At 42.4% G+C, this 23,715-nt stretch overlaps 1 protein-coding gene and 1 long non-coding RNA gene across 3 annotated transcripts in view; one reads left to right on the forward strand and one right to left on the reverse strand.

The window, feature by feature from the left end:
* The window catches only part of MMP16 (matrix metallopeptidase 16), a 176,657-nt gene that overhangs the window by 73,990 nt on the left and 78,952 nt on the right, over positions 1 to 23,715 (forward strand). For both annotated transcript variants that reach the window (XM_069957394.1, XM_069957395.1), the window contains 2 exons: positions 6,228 to 6,376; positions 16,192 to 16,314. In XM_069957394.1, the coding sequence (XP_069813495.1) occupies positions 6,228 to 6,376; positions 16,192 to 16,314 (272 nt within the window). The remainder of the gene's footprint in view (positions 1 to 6,227; positions 6,377 to 16,191; positions 16,315 to 23,715) is intronic.
* LOC138783121 (uncharacterized) overlaps positions 1 to 23,715 on the reverse strand; it is a 53,469-nt gene that overhangs the window by 25,624 nt on the left and 4,130 nt on the right. The gene's annotated exons all lie outside the window — the stretch shown is intronic.

Genomic DNA, 23,715 nt, shown 5'->3' on the forward strand with positions numbered 1-23,715 from the left:
TATCTCAGAGCTATATAAGCTGCGGGAAGTAAATCATAAATTATTGTCCAGGTTTACAATTTGCTAGCTGTGTGCTCAGGCCAGTAGATTTTTGGCAGGCAACAATCTTATGCTTTTAGCATCTTGTTAACTCTGCAATATGCAGCCGATAAGTGTAATTGAATTTTTCTATAATGTTTTTTGGAGGGTTGTTTGTCTAATCCTGGGAATAGTCAAGGACACATGAATTAAATGCAGATTTTATTAAGGGCACTGTACTCTGGAGACAGCTACACATATGGATGAGTCCTTCCTTATGGCTCAACATGTCCAAGATGTGCGGCCAGATGACCAGCTTACAAAAATATATGATTTCACCATTCAGATGTTTTTGCTGCATGTGGCCACCCAGTGGTTGAGATGAGGATTGCAGCCTGTCAAGAGTTTTGCAAGCAGTTCCTTGGTCATGTTCTGAGGGTTCTTAAAGGGGTTGTCCAGCAAAAATAATTTTCAAATCAACTGGTATCAGAGAGTTATATAGATTTGTAATTTACTTCAATTAAAAAATCGCAGGTCTTCCCATACTTATAAGCTACTGTATGTCCTGCAGGAAATGTTGTTTTATTTTCAGTTTGACACAGTGCTCTCTGCTGCCACCTCTGGCCGAACTTTCCAGAGCAGGAGAGGTTTTCTTTGGGGATTCATAGAAAACTGAGACAGAGTTCCTGTCTTTGCCAGAGATGTCAGCAGAGAGCACTGTGAATAAAACAACATTTCCTGCAGGACATATAGCAGCTAATAAGTATGGGAAGACTTGAGATTTTTTAATTGAAGTTAATTACAAATCTATATAACTTTCTGATATCAGTTGATTTGAAAGAAAAAGATTTTAGCTGTACAACCCCTTTAAGCAAAAGGGAGTGCATGGAAAGTTGACATCTTTGATATAAACTTGTGAGCTAAGGAGGAGACAACCGAAATGTTCATTGAGGCGTTTTTTCTTGTGTGGGTTAACAGATATTGTACTTGCAAGTTTCCCTTTTATATTTCCTAAATGTGCTGTGGACTGCTGTGTATTGCCTGTGACCTGTTTGTACGATTTTGCACTGTGCCCTTGAATTTACACCAGGTCAGTGCAATATACAATTACTGCCGTCAATATACAGTAAGTGAACTCTGTGTTGTCCCTGATCCTCCTCTGCGGCCCCCAGTTGGGCATTCATAAATTCTTAATAGCCACTCTTTTTAACAGTTTTATGTAGATAACACTATAGGTGCTAGCATTGCTATATGAGTGTACATTCTGAGATAACTAGCAATCACTGGTAAGACCATCCACTGGGCACATAAGCCAGTGGTCAGTCTAAAAGGGGTATGCCCGAGGGGAAAAAAAATAGTTTTATAATTTTAACAGATGTCAGAAAATTATACAGATTTGAATTTAACTTCTATTTGAAAATCTCAAGTCTTTCAGTACTTATCAGCTGCTGTATGTCCTGCAGGAAGTGGTATTTTCTATCTAGTCTGACACAGTACTCTTTGCTGCCACCTCTGTCCCTGACAGGAACTGTCTAAAGCAGTAGAAAATCCCTATAGAAAACCTCTACTACATGGGTCTCCAAACTGCAGGCCTCCAGCTGTTGCAAAACTACATTTCCCATCATGCCTGGAGAGCCAAATCCAAAGCTTTAGCTGTCCTGGCATGATGGGAGTTGTGGAGGGCCGCAGTTTGGAGACCCATGCTCTACTGCTTTAGACAACTTGGACAGAGGTGTCAGCAGAGAGCACTGTGTTACACTGTGAAGAATACACAACTTCCTGCAAAGCATACAGCAGCTGATAAGTACTGGAAGACTGGAAATTTTCAAATAGAAGTAAATTACAAATCTGTATAACTTTCTGACACCAGTTGATTTAAAAGAAAAAAAATATTTATCCGGAGTACCCCTTTATTAGTGATTGCCAGTAATCTTATAGGACACACTCATACAGCAATGACTGCCAACCACTTATGCTTAGGAAAGGTAAACAGTGCGATTCATGACCCAGGAAATAAATAAATAAAAAAATATATATATATCCAATGATGTGATTGAAAATATGCCGCAGTTTCTGCTTGTCTAATTTACTTTTTTCTTCCCTTTACTTTCTGGACAAAATAAATCTACCCCACTGTATTAGTTTTTGCCATAGTGTTTCCTTATAATGATTCTAACTTTGTGGGAAGAGTAATTGCTTTCTCTAAAGCATCCATTATGGTTTGTACAAATGTAAATGTTCCTTTTGGGTAGAATATCAAGTGATCAGTTAAATAAGAGTAATAAATAATTGTTAAAAGCCGGAGCAGAGCCTCCAGTAATAACAGAGCTGTTGGGTCAGTGCAGAAGAGGAACGTACCAGCTAAATAAGATTTATTGTACCTACTGTAGTATTGTTCAGGCCGGCGTTTTTTTCTTTTCTTTCCAAGGCTAGGAATCAGTCTGTAAATTACCACACTCATTTATAATAGTCAGACACCGACAGGCAGCCAGCAGAGGAGAGATACTGCCCTTTACATGCTCTTGCTTAATACTCGGTGATATTTTAGTGATATATATTGGGCAACCAAACCTGTCAAGATATTCATAAACTCTGCTGTCTTTAAAGTTTATCTGTGAAATTGAGTCAGAAACATTACACTTGTGCTACCCCAAGCGCTCACCTGAGTCAGCCGACTCAAAAAATATGGAACTGGAAGCCGTAAAAGCCAATCTGATCAAGTTTTTATTTTTATTTTTTCCAAATTTCAGCTTTAGTTTCATAAGCCCTAGTCTGCAATACATTTTACCTTGTATAGAGAGATCTTGTAGGAAGTCAGCTCCGGTGATCAGGTTTACTTACTTCTTCCCTTTCGTGTATTAGGCAGTCAGACGCTTACGGGGATGGATGCCGTAAGATGCTGTCATATTTTTATAGTGTTGTAAGTTCCTCCAGTATAGATCGCTATAAGAAAGTTAAAGTACATATAGTGCAGTATGAGCGGTGAGGGGCCTATTGGAGAGTAGGTGGAACTACTGTGGCTATTGGAGAAATAAGGATGTGGTCTGTTGTGACTATTGGGGAAATAAAGGCCTTATTACACGGCCTGATGTGCTGGGGAAGTAAGTGCCAACCTGTCGGGTCAGCGCTCGCTTCCTCCTCGTTCCCTGCTCACAGCCTGTGCCATTACATTGCACAGACAGTGAGCGGGAGGGGCTACCTGAACAATCCTTAGATCATTTGGGCTACCCATTGAAGTCAGGGATGGTCTGCTTCCACTGCTCCTAGTACACTGTGACGCGCAGAAGACTGTTCGTGATTCTTCAACATGTACAACTACACGGAACGATTATCAGCTTGAATGGTCGGTAATCGGCCAAGCAAGGTCGTTAATGGTTTAGTGTAACAGGGCTTTAAGGGTGTTGTCTGCTGTGACTACTGTGGAAGTAAGGGTGTAGTCTGCTGTGACTACTGGGGAAGTAAGGGTGTAGTCTGCTGTGTCTACTGGGGAAGTAAGGATGCAGTCTGCTGTGTCTACTGGGGAAGTAAGGGTGTAGTCTGCTGTGTCTACTGGGGAAGTAAGGGTGTAGTCTGCTGTGTCTACTGGGGAAGTAAGGGTGTAGTCTGCTGTGTCTACTGGGGAAGTAAGGGTGTAGTCTGCTGTGTCTACTGGGGAAGTAAGGGTGTAGTCTGCTGTGACTACTGGGGAAGTAAGGGTGTAGTCTGCTGTGACTACTGGGGAAGTAAAGTTTTAAACTGCTGTGTCTACCGGGGAAGTAAGGGTGTAGTCTGCTGTGACCACTAGGGAAGTAAGGGTGTAGTCTGCTGTGACTACTGGGGAAGTAAGGGTGTAGTCTGCTGTGACTACTGGGGAAGTAAGGGTGTAGTCTGCTGTGACTACTGGGGAAGTAAGGGTGTAGTCTGATGTGACTACCGGGGAAGTAAGGGTGTATTCTGCTGTGACTACTGGGGAAGTAAGGGTGTATTCTGCTTTGACTACTGGGGAAGTAAGGGTGTAGTCTGCTTTGACTACTGGGGAAGTAAGGGTGTAGTCTGCTGTGACCACTAGGGAAGTAAGGGTGTAGTCTGCTGTGACTACTGGGGAAGTAAGGGTGTAGTCTGCTGTGACTACTGGGGACGTAAGGGTGTAGTCTGCTGTGACCACTAGGGAAGTAAGGGTGTCGTCTGCTGTGACCACTGGGGAAGTAAGGGTGTAGTCTGCTGTGACTACTGGGGAAGTAAGGCTGCATTCCCACGTTCCGTGATCCTGACGGATCACGGACGTGGAATGCATATACCGGAGTCCCCCCGCGCCCGGACAGCATCTGCTATTAGATGCTGGGAGCGGGGGAAACTGTATTAATAAGCGCCGCGCTGTACTGAATCATTCGCGCGGTGCTGTTACTACAGCGCGGCGCTTATGAATACAGTCTCCCCCGCTCCCAGCATCTAATTACAGATGCTGTCCGGGCGCGGGGGGACTCCGGTACATGCATTCCACGTCCGTGATCCGTCAGGATCAGGGAACGTGGGAATGCAGCCTTAGGGTGTCGTCTGCTGTGACTACTGGGGAAGTAAGGGTGTAGTCTGCTGTGACTACTGGGGAAGTAAGGGTGTAGTCTGCTGTGACTACTGGGGAAGTAAGGGTGTAGTCTGCTGTGACTACTGGGGAAGTAAGGGTGTAGTCTGCTGTGACTACTGGGGAAGTAAGGGTGTAGTCTGCTGTGACTACTGGGGAAGAGAGGGTGCAGTCTGCTGTGACTACTGGGGACGTAAGGGTGTAGTCTGCTGTGACCACTAGGGAAGTAAGGGTGTAGTCTGCTGTGACTACTGGGGAAGTAAGGGTGTAGTCTGCTTTGACTACTGGGGAAGTAAGGGTGTAGTCTGCTTTGACTACTGGGGAAGTAAGGGTGTAGTCTGCTGTGACTACTAAGGAAGTAAGGGTGTAGTCTGCTGTGACTACTGGGGAAGTAAGGGTGTAGTCTGCTTTGACTACTGGGGAAGTAAGGGTGTAGTCTGCTGTGACTACTAAGGAAGTAAAGGCCCTATTATACTAAATACTATACTAAATCAATCTATCTATCTATCTATCTATCTATCTATCTCCTATCTATCTATCTATCTATCTATCTATTTATCTATCTATCTATCTATCTCCTATCATCTATCTATCTATCTATCTATCTATCTATCTATCTCCTATCTATCTATCTATCTATCTATCTATCTATCTATCTATCTATCTATCTATCTCCTATCATCTATCTATCTATCTATCTATCTATCTATCTATCTCCTATCTATCTATCTATCTATCTATCTATCTATCTATCTATCATCTATCTATCTATCTATCTATCTATCTATCTATCTATCTCCTATCTATCTATCTATCTATCTATCTATCTATCTCGCTTACGATAGGTGAGCCTGTATAGTAAATGAAAGGGATTGTCAGAGAGTTTATTGCTCCCTACGGCAATAAAAATACCCTCTCATTCACCATATTTCTTCCAGTAAGCAGTGCAGGCAAATGGGGCATGAAGCTTCCTGTGAGGAGAATGACCCTCAGGCTCTTAGTAATAAATACTTAAAAGTAAATCGTCTCTTCTGCCACATATTAAACATTGAGTATTGTTGGACGTACAATTAAAATTATTATAAACTCCCACATGTTTCAGTTGTGTATAGCCCCCCATAACCAGCCCTGATGTTATGTGCAGGTTATATATACATGTATATACATAGTGATGACTGTAGACCTGAATGTGTTAATCTGAAATAACAAGTCATTTTAGATTCCTTTAAGTTTTAACAAAATTCACCATAAAAAAGAGCTGGATGGACTGGACTGCCCGCTCCGCTGCCTGTCACAGTGATACATGTCCTGACTTATAGGACGTTACACTTTTTAATGAGACCAATGACGTTAAAGAAGGAAACGTGACTGCTGACCTATATAACTCTGGACACTGATGCTGAATCTGGCTGAACACTGTACCACTTATGGCTGTGTATTATATGAATAGAAGATAATAATAGATATCTGACATTTACGTTAAAAATGTTAAATTCATTTGACAACATTATCTATATATAATTTTATTTTTAATCTTTTAACAGATCTTCATATGAATGTTTGTTTTTTTTTGTTTTTTTTTTTTTAATTTTCATTATATAATAATTATTTTATTTTTAATCTTTTAACAGATCTTAATCTTAATTTTCAGGGTTGGCTGCAAAATTACGGCTACCTTCCACCATCAGACCCCAGAATGTCGGTATTGCGCTCTGCGGAAACCATGCAATCAGCTATAGCTGCTATGCAGCAATTCTATGGCATTAATGTTACTAAAACAGTTGACAGATACACAATTGAGTAAGTACAATTTACATACTATAGACCTGGAGACAATGGGGGAGATTTATCAAAGGGTGTAAAATTTAGACTGGTGCAAACTGCCCACAGCAACCAATCACAGCTCAGCTTTAGGCAGTGCTGAAAGGAAAGCTGAGCTGTGATTGGTTACTGTGGGTAGTTTACATCAGTCTAAATTTTACACCCTTTGATAAATCTCCCCCAATGTATTGGATTTCACTGTATTTATTAATTTTAATAAACTTTTTTAAAAATGATTGGGGGACAATTACTAAGGAGTCTAATTTGTGCTATTCATCTAATGGAGATTGGTGTATATTTTGTTCTAATATCTTGTGACTGATTTATTAAAATGTAGCATTACCATCTAAGTAAAAAGTCACAAAAAAAGTTACAGAAAAATGCAAAAAATGCAAAATTTCTGCAAGCCTATTCACCTGGTACTGCACCAGTTTATGCGACTTTTTAAAAAGTCGCAAATGATAAATTGGCTGCTAATCCCGGATTATGCAAATTTTGGGGTGAATACTCAAAGCAGCCAGATTAAAAAAAAAAAGTCGCATCTAAAAAATATTCGCCCGTTGAATACTGGTTCAGAAATAGAACTTAGACCAAAAATGAGTGAAAAATACAATTATTCACCAAAAAATAGGTGCAAACCCCTTGATAAATTTCCCCCATTGACTTTCCATTTCATCCCCACCAGAAAGAGTTTGCGCTTCTCTCACACTTTGGAGGTTACATCCATCATCCATGTGTTACTCCACTGGAGGCAAGACCAGATAGCCATTTACTTATCCACCACTTATAGCCACAGCTTACACCAGCACGTAACCTCTAAATTAGACCACAGCACTGACAACAAAGGGGAGTGGTTAATAATAATGTTTAATGCTATAATTTAAAGGGAACCTGTGACGTGAAATACGCCTATGAGACTGTTGACACAATTGTTAGCAGTGCTTGTAGAGAAAGTAATGGCAGCTTTATTTAGTATGTCCTTGGTACCAAAATGCGAATAAAACCTTTTATTTACATTTCCAAAGTGCCATAGAGGTGTGGCTGTCCCTGGCTGCATCACCTCTCCACGCTCCATTACATACCCTCACCTCTCCTGCATCTATGACTGATAGGCACAATAGAGAGAACTGGTGAACTCCTGGGCAGGCTCCACTCCTTTCTGCAAATAAACTGACCCAACCCGGATGGGAACATTGCCTACATGGGGGCTCCCCGAAGCCTGCTTATCAGTCAGAGCTGGAGGGGGGGCGTGGCTCTAGGACAGGGGGAGGTGATGCAGCCTTGGGCACATGACCATGCCTCTATGGCACTTTCCACAACCAAATAAACGGTTTTAATTCACAGATTGGGACTAAGTACAAATAACATAAAGGGACCATTACTCTTTCTGCACGCATCTTTATGAAACTGTGTCAGCAGTTTAACAGCCATGTTTCACCTAACACGTTCCATGTAAGTTCGTTGGGAAGAAATCCCCCCAAAATCAGGTTTTGGTATAGAGCCCCACCTCCCCTTAAAAAATACATCAACAAAAGTGGTTCTCCACCATGTAATAGGGAACGTGGGGCTGAGGCATACATAAAGCAAAGGGCAGCGTGGCTGATCCAGTGACTGTTCGCTCGGCCCTCCCCACATGGTAGCCAAGCCTTGTAGTAGGCTCTTTAAATGAGCCTTACAAGTCTTATGGTCCTTTTACACGGAACGATTGATCGTTCGTTTTTGCATGATAACGGTCGAATTCGAACGATAATCGTACGTGTAAACGCAGCGAACGATCAAACGACGAGCAAAAAATCGTTCATTTTGATCTTTCAACATGTTCTCAAATCATCGTTGATCGTTCGCAAAAAATTTGCAGATCGTTCCGTGTAAACATTCAGCGATTTCACCTATGTGTGAGATAGGCTTAAACGATCGCAAAACGATCGCATAGCGAATTTTCCGTACGATGTATCGTTCCGTCTAAACGCTGATCGTTATAAAAAAAACATCATTCATTCAAAATCGTTAATCGTGCGATCGGGCGAATTATCGCTCCGTGTAAAAGTACCATTAGGGTCCTATTACACAAAGTGATTTTTAACAATTAACGACTAACAATAAACGATCGCAAACGAGATTGTTTATCGTTAACCTGAAATCGTTCATCATATTACACAGAACGATGGTCGTTAGATGGAACTTGAGCGATCGAACGAGGATTACAGCGAACGATTAGCAAACGATTAACAATAATTTTAGGTTCAGATCTAAATCAACGATCAACGACATATGAACGATTTTTTCGATCGTTGCCTGCAATTACACAGAACGATTATCATTTAAATTCGAACGATATAAAGATTTTTCGCGCGATAAGCGTCCTGTATAATAGGGCCCTTACAGTGGCTTACCCCATGTGGGAGATCCATTGTGATCAAGAGAGATTAGAGATGAACATGGCTCAAGCTTGCTCGAGTCGGATCGGTTGGCATTTGAATACCGGTGGCTGACTAAGTTGAATCAACCCCTTAGGGGCTGGGAAAACATGAATACAGACTGTATCCATATTTCCCTGCACTCCCTAGGTCTGCATCCAACTTCTTTAGCCACTGGTATTCAAATGCAAAACGGTCCGACTTGAGAATGCTCGAGTCACGCTCATCTCTAATCTCTCTTGATCACAATGGATCTCCCTCATGGGGTAAGCCACTGCAAGACCTGTAAGGCTGGTTTAAAGAGCCTATTACAAGGCACGGCCACCATGTGGGGATCCTGGCCCCATGTGTGTATTCCTCGTCCCCACATTCCCTATTACATGATGGAGAAGGCAAGAGAGATCCAATAAATGCCACACTTATCTCTAAGAGAGATGTATATGGACATTTTATATGCCCTTTGGGTCATCATGCCCCCCCCCCCCCCTGCAGCTGACAAGAAGGTCTTGTTAATGATATATCTGCCTCCTAGATCATAATGAAGGAGACTTTAGGTTGAGCGCTGCGCACAGACACACGCCGGGCAGCTCTTTTCCTGTAATTATAATTTCAACATTTCGGCTTCCTATAAAAATAGCTGCGATTAGACACACGGAATAAATAGATTTTAGAAGCTGATTAATGAAGAGATCGCAGCAGATTTCACAGTCTGTCAGGAAGTCGTAGATAACTGTCAGAGTCTGCGGAGAGACACATCATGTGCAAGACAATGCTCTGTAAGTGATAATTGTCACGTTATATTGTAATAAGTCAATATCCAGCAAGGAATGACACGGCTGTATTTATTAATCGCTAACACTTAGACAGTGTTAGATATTGTAATTATACAAAGAAAAAAAAAATCTGACATGTTAGGCCTTGTTCACATTCGTTATGGGAACAAAACAAAACAAAAAAAAAATGACAGCGTGCCATATCCATTAAATAACAGAGAAACCAAGCCTCCTATTGACTGGGACAGGGTCCGGCAAGTTTCCAGCATGATGGCCGGCATTTTATAAACTGAATAGATTTGCAATTTACGTCTATTTAGAAGTACTTATCAGTTGCCGTATGTTCTGCAGGAATTTGTGTATTCTTTCCAGTCTGACACAGCACTCTCTGCTCCCACCTATGTCAGGAACTGTCCAGAGCAAGAGCAAATTCCCAGAGAAAACCTCTCCTGCTCCGGACAGTTCCTGACATGGACAGAGGTGGCAGCAGAGAGCACTGTGTCAGACTGGAAAGAATACACCACTTCCTGCAGGACATACAGCAGCTGTTAAGTACTGGAAGACTTTTTTTTATATAGAAGTAATTTGCAAATCTGTAAAACTTTCCATTTTCAGTGCCCATTTAAGATCCTTTTCTACATTATACACATAAAGGGATTGTCCCTTAAAGAACATGATAAGTAGGACTTTATTATTTTACAAGGGCTGCGCGGGCATCGCTAACGATGTCCGTGCAGCCCTTGCTGCAGATTATCGGGCAGTATATGGGCTCAGTAAGTAACAGAAAGTCATTGGGCCATGTAATAGAGCCCTTAGGGCTGCATTCAACTCCTTCAGCCACCAGTAATCAAATATGGCTCATCTCTAGTGTTAATGGTGGATATATGTATATACCAAGTCACTGGTCCAAGCCTGGTCCTATCTCCCTAACCTAGGGCCATACCTAGTGTTGGTATTAGAACTTTTTTTTAGCAATTACCTTCGATTCTATACGCGAGAACTAAGTTCTAGAGCCCATTGCCCTTCATCGACCCTTGAACTAGACTCCAGTGATGTCATTGTAACCTGGATAGCAGGTTCCAGTCCTAGTGTACAAGACGGATGAGATTTTAGTGAGTTAATGTCATGTAGCTGTGATATTTGCATTGTTGCAAAGTTCAGCTCTGACTCAGGGGTGAAGTGATGTTGAAGCAGAACGATGAGTTCATTTAATGTCGGCTATAGAGCCGCATACAAGGACCAGGGAGCGGCATGTAGCATCTGAGATAGTGGCGGAGGATTATATCATTTATCCATCTGCATTCTCAGTCTGCGGTTAGGAAGCATATCCCTTGATATGTATATAGCATTCAGGGCAGGCTATGGCTGGTAGAGATCTGCTGCTTCCTATGGGAGCTGCTTACGGTGCAGGTCTCTCAGCTGTTATTTTTTTTTATCTTGTATAAGAAACCATCAATATTCAAGTATAATCAAGTATTATCTATTATGCTAACTTACATTTGGAGATTTGTCTAGGAAAATGGTGCTTGGAGGAACTTTTTTGTTTTTAAGATGCTTAAAGGGGAACTCTGGCAAAATATTTTTCTTTCAAATCAACTTGTATCAGAGAGTTATATAGATTTGTCATTTACTTCTATTTAAAAAAATCTCAAGTCTTCCAGTACTTATCAGTTGCTGTATGTCCTACAGCAGGCATGTCCAAAGTCCGGCCGGAGGGCCATTTGCGGCCCGCGTTCCGAACTTTTACGGCCCCCCAGGTATCCAGCTTGCTATTATCTGCCTGTGTTATAAAGCATATAGCATGTAGCATGTAAAATGGTCGGCCCTCGCACATGTTCACTTCATCAAATTTGGCACTCTTCGAAAAAAGTTTGGACATGCCTGTCCTACAGGAAATGGTAAGTTCTTTCCAGTCTGACACAGTGCTCTCGGCTGCCACCTCTGTCCATGTCAGTAACTTCCAGAGCAGTAGCAAATCCCCATAGAAAACCTCTCCTGCTGGTGGCAGCACAGAACACTGTGCCAGACTGGAAAGAAGACACCACTTCATGCAGGACATACAGCAGCTGATAAGAACTGAAAGACTTGATATTATATATATATATATATATATATATATATATAATTTTATTTTATTTTTTTTTTTCCTTTTCTTTTTTTCTGACACCTAGTGATCTTAAAGATTTTTTTCTGCTGGAGTTCCCCTTTAATATTAATAATAATGCATAAATAACTGTGTAAATTTAAGAGGCTATGTTCACATCTGATAAGGACGCTACCTTCCGGGTATACAGTACATCAGCAGGCAGAAAGTTATACCACAGCATTGGTATACAACTCTACTGTTATGTCATGTACTGTATACCCCAAAAATAGAATCCTAATAAGATGTGAGTATAGTCTTACATAAGTTATACTGTTTTCTACTGTATTCTGCATATTCCTTATAATTTCCATGAGTTGTGTTTGTTATCGGTGAACAATGATGGTTATATGTAAGAAACCTAAGCTTACTGATGAGGATACAATTGTATCTGGTCTAGAGAATGTTCTGTGAGCTTAAATGAGTTTCCCAGATAAAAATAGACCGAAGAGTCATCCACCGGACAGGTCATGAGTCACATGAGACACAGTGAATGGGACAGGAAGTAAATGGCTCTGTTTACTGTCTAGTGGTGGCTGCAGTAACCAGGTTTGGCCACTACACAGTGAATGGCGCTAATGGCTTCTGGCTCTGTGCACTGTATAATGTGGGCACCAAACAGCTGATCACCAGAAAAGTCAGGTGTTAGCACCCCACCAATCAGTGGTTGCTGACCTATCCTGTGGATGACTCAGTCTGTTTTGCCTGGAAGACCCCTTTAAAAAAATCTCACAGAGCATCGCTTAGACTGGACCCAGCCTGGAGCTGTCTGCACATATAAACTGACTTCTGTTTTACTGACAACAAATTAAACTGCTGAAAATGGTGAGAAGATGAGTCACGAGGAATATTAGTTGTAGAATTAATTTGTACACTGTTTGTTTCCTTAAAATATCAGAGACATGTCAAAGGTTGTTATCAGGCGGGGGCTGGGTGTTTAGTCCCTGACTGATCGCTTTAATGAACGGGGAGAAGCTCATGGCTGAGCACTTCTCTCTCTGCTCTCTATGTCCCAAAATGGTGCCATAGACTTATATTGTTAGTAACTTGGTACAGAGCTGAAAGAGAACATGCTTAGGGTCAATCATTCAGGATCTGAACACCCAGACCCCGACCAATGAAAACTCATAAAAGCATAGAGACATGTCCAACGTTTTTAAAGTGACAGCACCCCTTTAATTTTTTTTTAAAGGAGTCAGGTTGGGCTTACAGAAAACATAACTCACCTACCCAATCCCCCTCTACTGCTTTTCTGAGGCTCACCAGGTCCTGGACACATGAAATGACCCAGTCAGCCAATCACTTGCCATTGCTAGTTGTTTTTTTTTAAATTCAGTCTGATGGTGGTTTTACACGGAGCGATAATTCGGCCGATCGCACGATTAACGATTTTGAATGAACGATTTTTTTTTTATAACGATCAGCGTTTAGACGGAACGATACATCGTACGGAAAAATCGTTTTGCGATCGCTTAAGCCTATCTCATACATAGGTGAAATCGTTGAAAGACTGTTTACATGGAACAATCTGCAAATTTTTTGCGAAAGATCAACAAAGATTTGAGAAGTTGTTGAAAGATCAAAATGAACGATTTCTCGCTCGTCGCTTGATCGTTCGCTGCGTTTACACGTACGATTATCGTTCAAATTCGACTGTTATCGTGCAAATTCGAACGATAAATCGTTCCGTGTAAAGCCACCATAAGACTGGTAATGCTTATTGCCCCCTGCGCAATGATATCAGCTGACCCCTGCATGCCGAGCCTGTTCTGTGTGTTCTCAGCAGAAGAAGCTGTTCTAATGGAGCGTAATAGTGTTGTTTTGTTTTCCCCCTGCTTCCATTCTTTGATGTAGCGAAATCACAATGAGGTGAGAATTTCTAATACTGCTGCATGCCAATAGCTGTGGATATTGTTTTCTTTATCAGACAGGAAATCCTCACTTTCCGATATTGGGATGCAAATGTTGCAGTGTTGTTAATTGGGTACTCCAGTGTTTTTTGTTTTTTTTTTTCTTTTAAAAAGTTCTGAAGATTTGTAAATTATTTCCATTTTTAAACTCAAGTCTTCCACTACTTATCAGCTGCTGTATGTCCTGCAGGAAGTGGTGTATTCTTTCCAGTCTAGACACAGTGTTCTCTGCTGCCACCTCTGTCCATGACAGGAAATGTCCTGAGTAGTAGCAAATCCCCATAGAAAGTTTGTTCAGCTTTGGACAGTTCTTGTCACAGGCAGAGGTGTCAGCAGAAAGTACTTCCAGCAGTACCACTTTCTGCAGGACATTTAGCAGCTGATAAGTACTGGAACACGAGTACGACTTTAAGTGGGTTATCCAGGATTCAAAGAAACATTGTTGCTTTCTTCTCAAAACAGCACCCCTCTTGTCCTCAGTTTGTGTACAGTATTGCAGCTCATTAAAATGATTGGAGCCAAGTTTTTATACCACTGAAAACATAAGGACTGGTGCCGCACTGTTTTTGGAAGAAAGCAGCTATGCTTTTTCAAATCCTGGATGACCTTCAGATTAACACCCCTGGTCTATATAGTACAGTAATACTCTAAAGCTGACCATACACCTCAGATTGCTGTAAGATGAACTGTTATTTGGCTGCAGCTATTACCGGAATGGTGCCCCCATAGCAATGCAGACTGTTCTTAAAGGAGAAGTTCGGCGAAAATTTTTATTAAAGTATTATATTCCCCCCAAAAGTTATACAAATCAGCTATATACACTTATTACGGGAAATGCACATAAAGTGTTTTTTTTTTCCCCTGCACTTACTACTGCATCAAGGCTTCACTTCCTGGATAACATGGTGATGTCACTTCCTGGATAACATGGTGATGTCACGACCCGACTCCCAGAGCTGTGTTGGCTGTGGCTGCTGGAGAGGATGATGGCCGGGGGATGCTCAGTGTCCCTCCAGTGCCCTGTGTCCCTCAGTGTCCCCCTGCCATCATCCTCTCCAGCTACCACAGCCCGCACAGCTCTGGGAGTCAGGGCATGACATCACTATGTTATCCAGGAAGTGACATCACCATGTTATCCAGGAAGTGACATCACTATGTTATCCAGGAAGTGACATCACCATGTTATCCAGGAAGTGAAGCCTTGATGCAGTAGTAAGTGCAGTAAAAAAATCACTTTATAAGCATTTCCTGTAATAAGTGTATATTGGGGATTTGTAAAACTTTTGGGGGGGCAATACAGTACTTTAATAAAGATTTTCACCGGACTTCTTCTTTAATGGGAGAGGAATAAGCCACAGCCAGTCATCACCCTGTGAAAACAAGGGATGAGGCATATTACAGGGGCACCCTTAAGAAAACTTTTTATGTATTGCTGCACTTATATAGAAATAATGAAGATGCCATTTGTACCTCACCATGCTCCACCATGTGTCTTTGGGTCCCCCGCTGGATGATCCCATCAGAACTTCTGAGATGGACTCGTCTCGGCAGTGACATCCCACTCGGCCAATCATTGACTGAGAAGAGAGAGCACTGTGGCCAGTGATTGGTTGATCAGGCTGTCACTGCAGAGATGAGTTCCGTGGGGGACCTGAAGACACCGCAGGAGGACGGACACTGGGGCAGCGTGGTGGGGTAAGAATAGCATCTTCATTATTTTACCTGTACCTGTAGCACTGTATAAAAAACTTTTCCAATGGTGAAGTACCCCTTTAAATTCCAATTCCCATTATGACTGGATAACCAAAGAGTGTCCATGCACAATGAACATTGTAATTTTCCAAAAGAAAGAGGGAGGGCCACAGATTGTGCACCTCTGCTCATGGGGATTGTCCCCTAGGTTTCAGTTTTATGTATATGTATGTATGTATATGTATATACTATGGGGGAGATTTATCAAACTGGTGTAAAGCAGAATTGGCTCAGTTGCCCCTAGCAACCAATCAGATTCCACTTCTCATTCCTCACAGACTCTTTGGAAAATGAAAGGTGGAATCTGATTAGTTGCTAGGGGCAACTGAGTCAATTCTACTTTACACCAGTTTGATAAATCTCCCCCTATATCTCTGTACATCTAAACTATATCTGTCTTTCTATATACTGTACACCAGCCAGACCACTGCTTTTAGAGCAGAGGGGTGGTTGGTAACCTAGACAACGAGCTGTCAACAATGGGAAGAAAAGACCAGAATATCAGGAGAAGGAGGAGACAAGTTTACGTAATGAATGTATTTGCATATATATTTACCTTGATGAACCCTACAAGTATAACTATGTTAGTTGAAATGGGAATACCCCTTTAATATCTGGAATGGGAATGTGTGCAGCATAGCTTATCTGGCCAGACCTATAACCATTCTGCTGTGTAGTTTCTTTAGAATATCTGTTCTGATCTTGTATTATTTATCACTACTTTCTGTCCTACATATCGTCTGAGGCCCGGGGAGAGGTTTTCGCCTGTTTCAGTAACACTTATATTTATTTATTGTAGCTGGATGAAGAGACCGCGATGCGGTGTGCCTGACCAGAAAAGCGGTATTTCCAGATTTAGCGTCCGCAGAAAACGTTATGCCTTAACTGGGCAGAAGTGGAATCACAAGCATATCACATACAGGTAAACCAAGGTGGAGAGATTTCAGTTTTATTGTTATAAAGCTTCTGCTTTAATTTAAAATACTTAAAGAGACTCTGTCAGTAGGTTTGTGCTGTCCTATCTAAGAGTAGCATAAACTAGTGACAGAGAAGCTGAACAGTATGATGGATCACTTACATTGTTCTGTGCAGCTGATCCAGACATATCCTCCTGAATAATATGGACAATAAGTAATCCTCTTCATTATGTGCATGAGCCCAGTAGTCCTGGATATTTATTAGAAGCAGAAAACTCCGCCCACCAGCTGCTGATTGGCAGTTATCTATCCATGCTATGTTTAGACAGTTAACTGTTAATCAGCAGCTGGAGGGTGGGGGGAGGGGTGTGGCAAGAATCCTTTTCTCCTACATATTAGGAGGACGGCTAAACAAAATGCAAGTAATACACCCATCCGTTCAGAATTTCTGTCACTAGTTTATGCTGCCCTCATTTAAGGCGGCATAAACCTAGTGACAGATTCCATCTAAAGAGGTTGTCGCCAAAAAGATAGCTGCTCCTGAGAAAAAGCTGCAGACCATCCCAGCTATACGGCGACATCACAGCATGTGGATGGCCGCATATTCTAAATCAGGTATTAAATAGTGCCATAAAACATGCAACCATGTAATAGCTGAGCAATACACATTGATCTTTCTTAGTACCGCTCAGCTTTGTCTCATAGATAGGAATCCAAAAGTTAACCATTTTAGAGGGTTTACCATTTTGGGGGATCACCTCTTAAAGGGACAGTTTTACAATTAAATAATGTAATCTACTAGAGCAGGAAGCATAATTGTAGTCAGAAATAATCTTCCTTTCTGTATATGGGCAAGATTCACTGAGCTAAGCGCACCAGGATTTTGCTTTCAATCCTGCAAGATTATTTATGGACTTTATACATGGTCCACCTTAACCCCTTAAGGACGGGGCCAATTTTCCATTTTCCTTTTTCGTTTTTTTCCTTTTTGTGTTTAAAAGACCATAGCACTTGCATTTTTCCACCTAGAAACTTACATGAGCCCTTATTTTTTGCGCCACTAATTGTACTTTGCTTGGTGGGAGGATCCCTGCCAGGTCCAAGAGGTACGATTATCTATTTATACTGAGGGACACTGAGGGACTAACATGTTTTGTCAGTGCCTCACTGACTTTCTCAAAGCTCACTGGCAAAAAAAATGAGTTTTGCCAGTGAGCTTTGAGAAAGTCAGTGAGGTACAGTACTGACGAAACATGTTAGTTTAGGCAAAGTATGTGTTTTTAATGTGTGGAACAATGCACTTGGAGTCAGTCAGTCAGAATGGGGCAATGCATATAATAAATCGCATCTAGAAGCCGATGTAAATTGTGAGGCTTAAGACAGCATCAGTTAGACAGAGGTCACGGTGCATTGTAATGATATATTCCTGGAAAAATAGTGCGGTCTAGCCTGGTGGTGTGTTTTGTGCTTATCACCACCAGCCTAGTAAGTCAATAGAACTTAAAGTTCATTAGCTTAGTGCCCAAGGCCATGGCACTACCAGTGACCGCACAACCCTGAGTGGACATATCTATATTTTCCGGTTTATCCCCAGACACCAAGTGTTAAAAATTGTATATACCTCACCACACTTTTAGGCCATGTTCACACTGCGTATGAGTCCGGCCGCATTTCGTACGCTGGCGTACATGTGCAGCTGAAACTACGGGCGTGGGAAAAATAGGCATGCGGCCGGATGCGTACAAACCGCGAACATACGCCCGTAGTACAGTTATGCTTCCCTAGCTTGTTTCGAAGCGATCTGAAACAGGTAATTTACTTGGAAATCTTCGCCCAGCCTCATAAACCACACAGAACCTTTTGGATCGAAAAATCAAGTTCAATTTGGCTGAAATAAGTACTCCGTACGGGACCGCATGGAAATCCACGGCCGTGAGTTTCAACATTTCCGTCCTCAAACAATGGTCTTGTTCATTTTTCATGGCGCCGTATACGATCCGGCCGTAAGCTCATAGGTAGTGTGCATTGTGCGGGCGTATATCGTATACTTTCAAGCGAACGCATCAACCTCAAAACTACGTGCGTATATTCGCGGTTCGCACTACGGCCGGAAACATACGCAGTGTGAACATAGCCTTAAATCACTTATGCACTGTGTGTTTATGTTTGTTGTTGAGCTAATTTTAATTTGAAATTAAAAGTTAAGTTTTAAGCCGCCAAGGACACATAGGTATTTCGGACCTCATCCCTTAGTATGAAAAAACTAATTGTACTTTGCAATGACAAGTTGAATTTTTGCATAAAATACACTGCGAAACCAGAAAAAAATTCAAAGTGTGGTGAAATTGAACAAAAAAAAGCATTTCTTTTATTTGGGGAGGGGGGGGGGGGGTATTTGTTATTACGCCATTCGCCCTGGGGTAAAACTGACATGTTATACATGTTCCTCAAGTGGTTACGATTACAACGATATGTAACATGTATAACTTTTCTTGTATCTGATGGCCGGTAAAAAATTCAAACCATTTGTTAACAAATATACGTTCCTTAAATTCGCTCTATTCCCAGGCTTATAACGCTTTTATCCTTTGGTCTATGGGGCTGTGTCAGGTGTCATTTTTTGCGCCATGACATGTACTTTCTATCGGTACCTTGATTGTGCATATTCGACTTTTTGATCACTTTTTATTAAATTTTTTCTGGATTTGATGCAACCAAAAATGCGCTATTTTGCACTTTGGGATTTTTTTGCGCTTACACTGTTTACCGTGCGAGATCAGGAATGTGATTAATTAATAGTTCGGGCGATTACACACGCGGCGATAGCAAACAAGTTTATTTATTTATTTACTTTTATTTAAAACATGGGAAAAGGGGGGTGATTAAAACTTTTATTAGGGGAGGGCACTTTTTTTTTTTTTTTACACATATACTAGAAGCCCCCCTGGGGGACTTCTAGTATATACACTCTGATCTCTCATTGAGATCTTTGCTGTATAGTTATACAGCAAAGATCAATGAGATCGGCACTCGTTTGTATTCGGCTGCTGCAGCCGAAAACAAAGGAGTGCCGAGCCAGGGTCAGCGCCATCTTGGAGCCGGCATCAGACAACGTCCCGGAGGAGCGATCTCCGCCACTAGACACCAGGGAACAACTGCATACGGTAATCGGAGGCAGCTGTCAACTTTAACAGCTGCCTCCGATTACCTGATTAGCGGGCACGGCGATCGGACCATGCCCCGCTAATAGCCGTGGTCCCGGGCTACACGCGGCACCGGGGACCGCGGAGGTTGCCGCGCGGCCGCGCTCTGAACACCTCTTGGGGACATATGACGTACTGGTACGTCATATGTCCCTAAGAGCTTAAAGGGCTTGTCCAGTGCTACAAAAACATGGCCACTTTCATTCAGAGACAACACAACACTTGTCTCCAGTTCAGGTGCGGTTTGCAATTAAGCTCCATTCACTTTAATGGAACTGAGCGGCAAAACCCTGCCCAAGCTGGAGACAAGAGTGGGGCTGTCTGTGGAAGAAAGTGGCCATATTTTTGTAGCGCTGGATAACCCCTTTAATCCACCCCCTGCATTCTTATTTCTTTTCAGACAGAACATCTGCACACAGTGTCAGACTGGGTACCTTGGGCCCACCAGGGAAACTGATTCTAGGGGCCCACCCTACATACAAAGACACAACCAGCGCCAAACCTTTAACATTAGTACAGCGACTTTGCATAAACCCGTGTATGTTACCAACGATGCATGCACATTGCCAGTCACATATGCAATCGTTTAGTGGCACCATATGCAAACAGCATAGAATGTTTAGAATGTTTTTTTTTTTTTTAAAGGGAATTTCTCGTCTGCAGAAATTCAGTTCACTGCTGTGTGCTGCATGTTAGCAGGTGAGAACACCCCTTTAAAGAGGATGTACCACCAGGTACATCCCCTTGAATTTAATACACCGATAGAACGGCGCTGTCATGAGGAACAGCGGCCCGGTTCCTGTGTATGGCGCCATTCTATCCAGCGGTACCAGGCCGTGCTAAAGCACTGGAGGTCAACCGGCCCGCCCCCAGTGGGTGGGAATTCCCTGCCCTCTATGAAGAGGCTCCAAATCAAATCATCCGCTGCAGATCCAGTGTGTGTTAAGGCACCAACATTTTTTTCATGTGAACAGGAGGACCTAATGCACAAAAAGCATGACATCATATATACACCCACCCCACACACACACACATATATATATACGCACCCACATCACACATGTGTATAACATACAGTGCATGACATTATATACATTAGTGATGTCACGAAACCAGATTTTTGAGTTTAATACCAATACCAACTTTTTTATTTTGATACTTGATACCATTTCGGTACTTAGCATATAACCCCCATAATAATTCAATATAATGCTGCCCCCCACACCCCCCCCGACTGCAGATATAATGCTCCCCAATCTTAAGACTGTTCAAAATTGCTGTATTCTGATTGCCATAACTTTTTTAATCTTTCAACCTGTAGGGCTGTCTGAGAGTTATTTTTGTGCACCATGGTCTGCAGCTTTTCGGTACCGTGTTTGCATGTACAGTGGTGCCTTGGATTACGAGCATAATTCGTTCCAGGACCGCGCTTGTATTCCAAATCCACTCTTTTATACCAAAGCAAATTTTCCCATAAGAAATCATAGAAATGCAGACAATTGGTTCCACACCCCAAATATAATGATTTATTATTCTGAATAACATGTAAAACAGATGAAACAAACATTCAAAAACAGCAGAATCTGTGATATTATAAGTTACTGTACAGTAATGGAGAGGATGGGAAACACAAGGGCTGACAGAGACTGCAGGGAGCAGGAAGGAATGAGCAGGGCAGATGTGGGCACATACATGCAGTACTCTCTGTCCAGGGAGAGAGGGGTTACAGCTATGGAGAGATTACCTCCACAGTCCTGTCCCCTGATGTAAGCCCCAGCCTGAAGTGGATCTGCTATGATTGGAAGGTGAGGGAGACTTCCTGGGTCAGAGTACAGTGCTGTAGACCCCGCTATGCAGACCATGCCCCTCCTCCACTCCCCCTCCCACCCAGTACAGGGAGCTCTTACACCAAGTCACAATTTTGAAAAACTGTGAGCTCTTAAACCAAAACGCTCCTAAACCAAGTTACTCTTAAACCAAGGTACCACTGCATTACTTTTTTTTTTTTTTTTTTTGCAAACACTGTATACCATGCGAGTTTAGGAAGGTGATAATTTAATAGTGCAATTACACATGCGATGATGCCAATTTTTCCCCTTTTTTTGTTTTTATTAAAGTAGTTAGAGTTAGTAGTAGTATGGCTCACACACACAGTATAGTATGTTGGGGGTAGCAGTAGTATGGTGGACACACAGTATAGTATGTTGGGGGTAGCAGTAGTATGGTGGACACACAGTATAGTATGTTGGGGGTAGCAGTAGTATGGTGGACACACAGTATAGTATGTTGGGGGTAGCAGTAGTATGGCGGACACACAGTATAGTATGTTGGGGGTAGCAGTAGTATGGCGGACACACACACACACACAGTATAGTATGTTGGGGGTAGCAGTAGTATGGCTGACACACAGTATAGTATGTTGGGGATAGCAGTAGTATGGCTGACACACAGTATAGTATGTTGGGGATAGCAGTAGTATGGCGGACACACAGTATAGTATGTTGGGGGTAGCAGTAGTATGGCGGACACACAGTATAGTATGTTGGGGGTAGCAGTAGTATGGCTCACACACACAGTATAGTATGTTGGGGGTAGCAGTAGTATGGCGGACACACAGTATAGTATGTTGGGGGTAGCAGTAGTATGGTGGACACACAGTATAGTATGTTGGGGGTAGCAGTAGTATGGCGGACACACACACACACACACAGTATAGTATGTTGGGGGTAGCAGTAGTATGGCTGACACACAGTATAGTATGTTGGGGGTAGCAGTAGTATGGTGGACACACAGTATAGTATGTTGGGGGTAGCAGTAGTATGGCGGACACACACACACACACACACAGTATAGTATGTTGGGGGTAGCAGTAGTATGGCTGACACACAGTATAGTATGTTGGGGGTATCAGTAGTATAGCTGACACACAGTATAGTATGTTGGGGGTAGCAGTAGTATGGCGGTCACACAGTATAGTATGTTGGGGGAAGCAGTAGTATGGCGGACACACACAATATAATATGTTGGGGGTAGCAGTAGTATGGCGGACACACACACACACACAGTTTAGTATGTTGGGGGTAGCAGTAGTATGGCGGACACACAGTATAGTATGTTGGGGGTAGCAGTAGTATAGCTCACACACACACAATATAATATGTTGGGGGTAGTAGTTGTATGGCGGACACACAGTATAGTATGTTGGGGGTAGCAGTAGTATGGCGGACACACAGTATAGTATGTTGGGGGTAGCAGTAGTATAGCTCACACACACAATATAATATGTTGGGGGTAGTAGTTGTATGGCGGACACACAGTATAGTATGTTAGGGGTAGCAGTAGTATGGCGGACACACAGTATAGTATGTTGGGGATAGCAGTAGTATGGCGGACACACAGTATAGTATGTTGGGGGAAGCAGTAGTATGGCGGACACACACAGTATAGTATGTTGGGGGTAGCAGTAGTATGGCGGACACACAGTATAGTATGTTGGGGATAGCAGTAGTATGGCGGACACACAGTATAGTATGTTGGGGGAAGCAGTAGTATGGCGGACACACACAGTATAGTATGTTGGGGGTAGCAGTAGTATGGCGGACACACAGTATAGTATGTTGGGGATAGCAGTAGTATGGCGGACACACAGTATAGTATGTTGGGGGAAGCAGTAGTATGGCGGACACACACACACACACACAGTATAGTATGTTGGGGGTAGCAGTAGTATGGCTGACACACACAGTATAGTATGTTGGGGGTAGCTGTAGTATAGCTCACACACACAATATAATATGTTGGGGGTAGTAGTTGTATGGCGGACACACAGTATAGTATGTTGGGGGTAGCAGTAGTATGGCGGACACACAGTATAGTATGTTGGGGGTAGCAGTAGTATAGCTCACACACACAATATAATATGTTGGGGGTAGCAGTAGTATGGCGGACACACAGTATAGTATGTTGGGGATAGCAGTAGTATGGCGGACACACAGTATAGTATGTTGGGGATAGCAGTAGTATGGCGGACACACACAGTATAGTATGTTGGGGGAAGCAGTAGTATGGCGGACACACAGTATAGTATGTTGGGGGAAGCAGTAGTATGGCGGACACACACAGTATAGTATGTTGGGGGTAGCAGTAGTATGGCGGACACACAGTATAGTATGTTGGGGATAGCAGTAGTATGGCGGACACACA

The sequence above is a fragment of the Dendropsophus ebraccatus genome, chromosome 2, assembly GCF_027789765.1.
Source record: "Dendropsophus ebraccatus isolate aDenEbr1 chromosome 2, aDenEbr1.pat, whole genome shotgun sequence".
In the NCBI taxonomy this organism is placed as follows: Eukaryota; Metazoa; Chordata; class Amphibia; order Anura; family Hylidae; genus Dendropsophus; species Dendropsophus ebraccatus.